At 36.6% G+C, this 9,825-nt stretch overlaps 1 protein-coding gene across 2 annotated transcripts in view; it reads left to right on the forward strand.

Moving 5' to 3' along the window:
* The window catches only part of PRKACB (protein kinase cAMP-activated catalytic subunit beta), a 113,534-nt gene extending 109,198 nt beyond the window's left edge, over window positions 1-4,336 (forward strand). For both annotated transcript variants that reach the window (XM_055340809.1, XM_055340808.1), the window contains exon 10: window positions 1,070-4,336. In XM_055340809.1, coding sequence (XP_055196784.1) covers window positions 1,070-1,195 — 126 coding nt within the window. In that variant the 3' untranslated portion in view covers window positions 1,196-4,336. The remainder of the gene's footprint in view (window positions 1-1,069) is intronic.
* Window positions 4,337-9,825: the final 5,489 nt, after the last annotated feature.

Genomic DNA, 9,825 nt, shown 5'->3' on the forward strand with positions numbered 1-9,825 from the left:
CTACTGTTTGCTGCTTTTTCTAATGCTGTTATCATTTAGAGACCTAAAGGTATTCAAAGATGCTACCATATAGTCATAGCGGGAATTTTTTTTCCTTAGTGCTTAGAAACTCCCAGGCATTCACTTTTCTTGTTATTCCAATATGTGTGTTTTCTGCCCCCCACACCACCATACAATAACAGTATCTACCTGGAGATAGCACCAGACCCCACAGGTTGAGGGCTCTGTCCTATAAAAGTACCCCACCACTTTTTTTTAAACATTTACTTATTTGAGGGAGCATGATTTGTTTGAGAGAGAGTGAGCAAGCAAGCGAGCTAGCACAACCTGGGGAAGTGCAGAGGGAGAAGAAGGCTCTCTGCTGAGCAGGGAACCAGTGTGGGGCTCGATCCCAGGACTCCAGGATCATGACCTGAGCCAAAGGCAGACACTTAACCAACTGATCCCCCCCCCCAAGGCACCCATGCCCACCACCACTTCAGACATTAATCACAAGTCTGGTCACCTGTGCTTCTAAGAGTCTGTAGATCAGAGGTTCCCACAAACCCCTCCTAGGTTTTAATTACTTTGCTACATCGGCTCACAGAACTTAGAAACTTTACTTACTATTACCAGCTTATTATGAAAGAATGTAATTCAGGAACAGCCAGATGGAAGAGACACATAGTTTGTGCGTGTGGAAGGGGGCTCTAAGCTTCCTGCTCTCTTCAAGCACATCACTCTCCCCAAATCCCCACTTAGTCACCAACCTGGAAGCGCTTTGAACTCCATCCTTTTGAAGTTTTATGGCTCATTATGTAGGCATGATGGTTTCAATCACTGGCCATTGGCAACTGAACTCAGTCTCTAGCCCCTCTCCCCTCCTGGAGCTGGGGGGTAAACTTTGTTTTGAATATCTAACCAGCACCTTCCTTAGGCAAGCTAGGGGCTCTCCGCAAGTCCTCTCATTAACATAACACTTAGGAAATCCACAAGTTGAAAGAGCGCTATGCTGGGGACTTAAGAGACCAAATCTATTTTTGCTATTGTAATTCATAATATCACACTTATTTTTTCTTCTCAATTACAGGTGGAAGCACCATTCATACCAAAGTTCAGAGGCTCTGGAGATACCAGCAACTTTGATGACTATGAAGAAGAAGATATCCGCGTCTCTATAACAGAAAAATGTGCAAAAGAATTTTGTGAATTCTAAAGCTGAGCGACAATATGACATCAGAGCTCACACTCAGTTTTTGCGCTCCGTTGAGAGATACGGTGGGGCTGAGACCATCCTTGTTGAAGCAGTTACCTAGTTCTGTCATTCCAGCGACTGAGTGAGGTCTTTATTGCCATCCGTGTGTGTGCTCTGCATCTACCTGTGTAACAAGGCACCGCTAAGCAAAGCATTGTCTGTGCCATAACACACACCTAGACACCTTTCTGCTTCCCTTTGGTTTGTCTTTCTCCCCTCCTACATCCATTTCTTCCTTTTTCATTTTCATTGGTTTTTCTCCATACAGTGCTCCATTTTATTTTGTTGGCATTTCAGATGGGCAGTGTTACGGCTCTTTGATATTTGAAAGGAAGGATAAGTGTTGCCTTTGGTAGTTCTTGCCATTCTTTTTGTTGTTCAGCGGCTTAAGGATATACTTCCAATAATTATTTTTACTTTGAGTAGCTCAGACTCCGTTTTGCCAAAACTTCTGACACTTTTTGAAGATAGAATGTCTTATCAACAAGGCAATTCATACAAAACAAATAATTGTTTGTAGAATTCACTGTTTTGGCAGAACATTTGGATAAACTAACATGGAGTAGCTAGACCCAGCAGTTTGGATTCCTAGAGATCAGATGCTCTATTTCCCCTCACCACCTTTTGTATCATCTTCCCCTTGAGTAATTAAGTGACCACCTGTGCAGTGTGACAGATGTGTTTCACTCATAGGAAAAACTAATGCTATATGGATCATCACTTGGTACCAGCATTTCTGTAGGTATTAGAGCTCTAAGATTTCTAAAACTTCACTCCTCCATAAGGGTTTTAGCCAGTATTTTAACAGAATGTGACTGATAAAGAAAGGAACAATTTTTTAAGTTTCTCAAATAGTCCTCATTGTAAACTTTTTAAAGGAAAAGAAATGAACTATGAAGAACATTAATGCAGACAAATACTTTACTGAGTCAAACAAATGGCTTGTTACTTGTAAACAGTATGGAGACGCTCTTATTTATAGGAGGTTTTTGTTTGTTTTGCTTTGCTTTGTTTTGTCACAGTGAAGAACAAAAGGAATTGTTGCCAGGTTATTCTGGTGTACTATATTTGTCAGCCTGAGGTGGAGGCCCTGTTGAAGCTTCGGCTTTCATCCTATGCCTCATCAGTAAGGAAAAGGGACAAAGTTTTTAAAACTGCCACAATTGTATTTTAATTTTGAGGTGTGACATTTTTAGACATGTCAGAATTCCAAGCCTCTTTTCTCTCAGTAAATAAAATGTATGATCATGCAGATACAATTTTAGTATTTGGGTTTAATTTTTTTTTTATAATTCTTTGCCAACAACTTCGCTGTCATGTGGAAATTTCAAGCACTTTTGCACATTTAGTTCAATGTTCGTTGAGAATCCATGACTTAACTCAGTTTTTTAAATATTTTTTTCTTTGCTTTTAAGGTTTTCCCATCTTGTTTTTTCTCCATGTGTCAGTGACCTATCTTAAAACAACACACCAAAAGAGTCGAAAATAAACTGTGTTCATTTTTTATGATCAATATACATGCACATAAGTTGTTTTTAATCAAACCAATCTTAATGTACATAAGCCTTCTATTTGCTTCATTATTGGTGCAGGTCACTGACTCTACTTCTTTTCCTCTGTACCACACCCTTGTAAAACCTTTGAAGACATTGAAAAAAGAAGCCTGTCTGGGATGTTCCCTGCATCAATCTGTATATCTTTTGGTTGTCAAGTGTTTCTGCATGGTTATGTCATTTAAAAGCTGATGATGATTTCAGTTGGTCCACCTATATTTAAGATGTGCAAGAAAAATATGAAATACTTTGCTGTATCAAGTTTTATGTGACAAAAATATATCATCATGTTAATAAATTTAAAATATCATTTGTATAAAATATTTTAATTAGTTTTTGGCTCAAGAACATGCTGATCATTGTATTCTATATGTATGCTACAGATTCTATGGTAGCTTTATTGTATATTATTGTAAAATTATTTTAATAAATCATGGGGATGACAATTTGATTACATTTTAGTTTTCAGCAATTAAAAAGATTTCTGTAAGTTCTAAAAAAAAAAAATGTCTTCAGTAAAATTACTGCTGCCCTGTACAACTTGCTGTAGAATCTGCCTAGATGGATGACCTGAAGGAGTACTTTGGTTTTGAGGGCTATTTCTCCATTTAAAGGACATGAGTAAGCTTTTAGATATGTCAAGGGAGTCTATTTCCAACCAATCAAGTACACTGAATTAGAGTATCTTAAAGTTATATAAAACTCGCAGTTTCAGCCACAATTTAGCCAAGAACAAGATAAAAACTTGAATAACAAATAAGTGGAATGAATCAGTGTTTAACCTCAGATTACATTATTTGAAACAGAAGAAATTACATTTTTCCTCAGTAAATATTAAGGAGATGGCATTGCAGAGGAAGGACCCCTTGATTCAAGGTCAAGACGTCTGGGTCTCAGGCTGTTCTGTCACAGTCAGCATGACCTTGGCCTCAGCTCTACAAAATGAGTTCCATTAGGCAGTTTTTTAAGGTCTTTTCTAATTTTCACATGTCATGACAAGATTCTTTTTGACAGTTTGAAGGGATAATGTGCTTTGAAGTGAGTTTTGGTAAGGTGATATTTTTGGGCATCTTTCTTCTTATCTCTTACAGTATTCTTACAATTTTTTTGAATATCATGAGGACCTCATGTCTGTTTTGATTCCTTCCTCCTTCACTGATGCTAAATAATCCAATCGATATCAAACTGTCAACCTACCAAAAAAGATATTGTGGCTTGTGGGTATTGCTGTCTTGTTTTTGATATGTTCTTGTATTGACTGCCCATTGGCCTGAAAATACTCATCATAAGCCTAAAAAAAAATCATTTTTCTTTCCCACCAACTGTTTTATCTGCTTGTTGTAAGAATCAAATGAAATAATGTATGTGAAAGCACCTTGTAAACTGTAACCTATCAATGTAAAATGTTAAGGTGTGTTGTTATTTCATTAATTACTTCTTTGTTTAGAATGGAATTTCCTATGCACTACTGTAGCTAGGAAATGCTGAAAACAACTGTGTTTTTTAATTAATCATAACAGCAAAATTAAAGTATCTTCAAAGGATAAAAGTGTATTGAGTCTTGTATTCTATTTGGTGCCCTCATCTCCTGATTTCTTTTTTGTGGATACTACAGATGCTTACAGATTCCAGTTTTTATGTATTTGGGTTGGTCTTTGATAGTGGGAACAGAGTAATAGAGGAGAAACGTCCACCAATCAAGTCCATCCAGATGTATCTAGTAGTTTCTTAATGAAACTACTAGATTCCATAATTTCTAAAAAGCGTTTCTACTTCTTTCTCATGCTATTAGTCCAAGTAACTCTTAACAGAATGTTAAAAATGTTCATATTTAAATGATTGACACTGCAGGAGACCTCATCCTTATATTGGAACAATGAACTATGAACTTTACTTTCTTTTTTCAGAAGTGTTGTTGAGTTCACAGGTTGAACTCTCTTCTGATTTCAGCCAGGTTGATTAGTGTGTGTTTCTATAGTCGTCCTTGACCTCAAGAAATAATGTTTTAACTAATTATTTTAACAGGTGACCATTTCCTATTGTTACTGCAAATATTCATAAATATTGATATACTTTATAACACCATGTTTACTATTTTTATACCAGTACTTGCTCTATTTTATCAATGTCAGGGCTTAAAGAAAATATGCCAGTTTTCTCATTTCCTTATACAACTAATTACAAAAGTCTAGGCATATCTTTACTCCAGATCATCATTTAAATTTTATCTTATGCACAAATACTGGATATGAATAGCTCAGAATATGACTACATTTGAAGGTAAGACCTTTAATTAGGGTAACATGAGGTTATGTGGATGGGCCCTAACCTGATAACTGGTGAATTTATAAGAAGAGATTCAGACATAGAGAATACAGGCCCAGAAAAGACCATGTGAAAATTTAAGAGGAAGATGGCCATCTACTAGGCAAGGAGAGAGGATTCAAAAAAAGCCAATCCTGCTAATACCTTGATCTTGGATTTCTAGGCCCTAGAACTGTGGGAAAATAAATTTCTATTGTTTCAGCTGCCTGCTCTGTGGTACTCTGTTATGGCTCTCCTAACAAACTAGTTAGTACACCCACCAAGGGTACTCCTGTGTCTACACCATATTCCCCTGGTGAAGGGCTTGATTCAATATCCCTTCAAGTGGCCCAAATTGAAATAACCTATCATAAGCAAAAACCAAGCAAAGAAAATATGTCAGTGTGGTCACAAACCTCAGTGCACCAGCCGCCTTATTTCTATTTTTTGGAATATAAGCAGGAAACAGAAAACAGCTACTTTGCATAGGGGAAATCATGGAGAGCTGAAACCAATTCTCCAGGTCAGACTTATTCTTGCTATCAAGCTATCTTCTTGAAGCTCTGCTAATACAACCTAAAATCGAGCAAATCATTAGAGTCCCTGCCATCTCCTAAAGGTGATGTTAACGAAATGGCCAAGAGGAAAGTGGGAATGGGGATAAAGTGCTGGTGAAGAAACCACAGTTGGTTTGTCATCTGATTATCCACTAGTAGTAATGCTCACAGGAAATGATTACCTCAATGTGAACATGTTAATTTTCTGTTGCTACTATAACAAATTTCCATAAACTTAGTGGCTTAAAACAACATAAATTTATTATCTTACAGCTCTGGGAGTCTAACATCAAAAATGAGCTTCATTGGGTTAAAATCAAAGTATCAGCAGGTCTGTATTCTTTTTAGAGGTTCTAGGGGAGAATCTTTTTTTTCTAGCTTCTAGACGCTGCTCATTTTCCTTGACCTGTGACTCCATCTTCAAAGCCAGCAATATTGGACTGAGTCCTTATATTGCATCCTTCTGACCTCTTCTGCCTCCCCCTTTCACTTTTAGAGACCCTTGAGATTCTAGTGAGCCACCTGGATATCCAGGCTATTCATCCTATTATAAGATCAGCGAATGATCAACCTTAATTCCCCTTTGTCATATAACCTATCACATTCCCAAATTCCGGGGATTTGGACATGAACATCTCTGCGGCAGAGGGAGGAGAGGGAAAAATTATTCTGCCTACCACACTCACTAATGTCGTTTTAGGTGGAAAATAGGATTATCTGAAAAGTAGAAGTAGAGACAATCTTTTCATAATTTAAACAGAACCTAGACTTAAACAGATTTTCCTGAAGTGTAGTGGCTAGCAGGCGGTGAATTTTCAAGTACCTTGTCACAGAACTTCAGTAGCAAATCAATTCTGAATATCCTGAAAGATACTCAATATCACTACGCTACTCACTGGCCTGTTGCAAACTAAAAGCACAATCGGATATCACTACACACCAACAGAAAGTAAAATTAATAACACTGATAATGCCAAGTGTTGGTGAGAATGGAGAGCAACTGGATGGAACCGTCACACACTGCCAATGGGAATTTAAAATGGCAAGGCCACTTTGCAAAACAGTTGGGCCGTTTGTGTAAAGTTAACCATTCACTTCTCCGATTACCCATTCTACTTCTAGGTATTTACCCAAGATAATGAAAACAGGTTTATACAAAGACATAAATGTTCAGCAACTTTGTAACCGTCCCAAAATGAGAACAATTCAAACAGCAACAGATGAACAGATCAGCAAATGATGCTATATCCAGACAACAAAATACTACTCACAAACAAAAAAGGGACAAGCGACCAATACAAGCAGCAACATGACTGCATCTAAAAAGCCTGCACTCATTGATTGTCTACACTTGCCAAAACTCAGTGAACTACATACTTAAAATGAGTACATCATACCTCTGTAAAGATGATTTTTAAAAAACCATTATGCAAAAATAAATAAATAAACGATTTTTAATAGAAGGTTAGTGATCTGGAAGATAGAATTTAAGAAATTTCTCAGAATTTATATTCAAAAGGCAAAGATAGAAAAATACGAGAGAAAAGAAATATGGGAAGTTACCCGTGAGACATAATTGTCTAAAGTTTTTTTTCCTAAAGTTTTAAAAAGAAGAGACATAGAAATGGGAAAGTAACGTCGCCCTAGTTCTGAGTGATCTTTTAAACCTAGAATCATACACCCAAGCAAATGGCTCTCTCATTGCAAGGTGGGGCACTTTTGTTCCAAGGCACCCCAGCCCTCTAGCAACCAGATAGGTCTGGCCAGTGAGAAGTGATGGTAAAACATAGGAGGGAGCAGAAAGGTATAACCAGAGTGTTTCCTCCCTGTCTCTCTCTGTGATCTGCACTATCTCTGGAGTCTTCTCCATCGTCCCAGCTCCTGCTGTCATGGTTCTCCACTGGGTAGCCCTTGCTCCTGAGCTCTGTGAACCTCACTCCTCCTTTTGTTCTTCTATTCCAGGGCAATAAATTGCTCTGCTGCTGCTCATCTTTGGGTGACTTCACCATTTTAATATTTGTCTTTATTTTTGGCTGGTTTTATAAACTTCATAGTAATAATGTGGCTGATACTTTTTTGTTATGTTAAGAGCAGCTGTTGGACCCTATTCTTCCATCATCTGTGTAACCATTTTTTCTCTATTAAATCTCCTCTGTTGAAATACCTAGAATGGTTTCTCTTTTCCCAGCTGGACTCTGATTGATGTTTCCATCATCACTCCTATTCTACATCGTGCTGCAGGATCCTAGCCATCACAGTGAAAGAAGAAAGAACAAAGGTAATCCTAGCCATCACAGTAAGAGAAGAAAAAACAGGGGCAAAATAAAGGCCACTCCAAATAAAATATATTGTAAAAAAAAAAAATTACCATCAGGGATTCAATAAGGAACTTACAAAGGTATATGTGAAGGAAATTGTCTCAAAAGGAAGAAATAGCTTCCAAGAAGCTTGAAGAGAAACCCCCCACACACAACAAATGTCATTAGGAATAAAAATGAGATAGACACATAAGGGCTTTGAAAATTCTGGTCATGCTAGAATTTAAAAGATACACAAACCCTCCTCTTTTCCTTTTGCCCTCCATCCCCAAACATCTAGAAATGATGGAATATATTGTAAAAAATCTTTAAGGGCATAAATTACACTCAAAACAAACTAATCTTCTCCCAGACCAGAAACACAATGAAAAATAAACAGTGGTAAGGGGAGATGAATCCACAGACTTACCTAACAACATACAGAGATTTTTATTACAACAAGATAATTACAGAACAGAGAACAAAAAGGTGAAGAGATTAAAGCAAATTCAGAAATGGTAATAGATACTGAGAACAAAGATGATCCACTGCTGGCATTCTGAATTTTTGAAACTAATGAACGAAACAAACAAACAAAAATTCAAACATACCGCATAGAAACTTTTTGCTAAAACGAAACAAAAACTGACTTTATGTATTGAAAGAATACACTGTTTTTCAAGAGAAAACGACACAGAGCTTTCAACATCAAGCCATGCTGTGGTGAGGATTTTGAACTCCAACCATTAAAATGTAATACATATGAATGAAGTCACCCTAAGGTGGGGGCAGAAATAGATTACTGTGGAGGCATCTGAGCGATGCCTCCACAGGAATACTTAGTGCCAAAAAACAATTAAATAATGGCTATAAACTTTTAGGGAAAAGAAAATACGAGCCAAGAGTATTATACCTAGCCAAGTTGCTTTTAATTTAAAAGCATGAAATAGGTCCCTGTTAATAACCAAGAGAAAGAAATTGAAAATCTATGAGCCCTTCATAACCAACTGGATATATAAATCAAAAAAAAGAACTTAGTAATGAAGAATCCATGAGAAAAAGCTCCTGGTGAACACTGAATCTGTCTAAATGTCATACTAATTATAAGCAACTATGGTAATTAGAACTATAGAACCAAATGTGTTTTAAACCTTGGCAAAATTGGAATAAGATAACTAGCAAAATTGGAAGGTGGGGAAAGGAAGTGAGACTGGTAATTTCTTACCTTTTATTGCAGGAAGTCAACTAACAGAATCTAAAATTAGTATATGTGGTTAAATAAGATAATGACTCTAACTTCTGAATGGTTTTTTATAATTGCGTAACTTTTTTGTAAGGAAGGACCATTTATCAGCAATTTTCAACTTCTTTTTCTTGTGTTAAATTCAATTACATTTATATTCATTTCAGTTTCTCCTGGTAAATTGGATTTTATAACATAAGCAAAATTAAATTGAAGACTTTCTGTTTAAAAGTATGACGTAATTTTTATAAAATGAGTGTTATCCAATTATCTACATCTCTATCTCTCTGGCCTTCTGGCTCTGTATGTGTATAGGGAAAAGCCTGGAATGTTACCCATGGTGTGGGAATTTGGGGTTATTTCATAATTTCTCCCTTGTACTTTGCTGAATTGCCTGCATTCTTTATAATGATAAGGTAATTAATCAAAAATATGCCCAATAACAGAGCACTGAAATTTTTATCCATTTTTTTAAAATCATGAAATGTTATGAGATTTACTCTTAGCATTTAAGCCATTTTCACCAGAGTTCTGTCTTCTTAAGAGATTTCAATGTCTTTCTTTCAAGATTGAAAATGAGATAGTATATCACTGATAATGTTTTTGAGCAAACCGCCAGTGATCACTGAAATGGCCT

Source organism: Nyctereutes procyonoides, unplaced genomic scaffold (genome assembly GCF_905146905.1).
Source record: "Nyctereutes procyonoides isolate TBG_1078 unplaced genomic scaffold, NYPRO_anot_genome, whole genome shotgun sequence".
Classification (NCBI taxonomy): domain Eukaryota; kingdom Metazoa; phylum Chordata; class Mammalia; order Carnivora; family Canidae; genus Nyctereutes; species Nyctereutes procyonoides.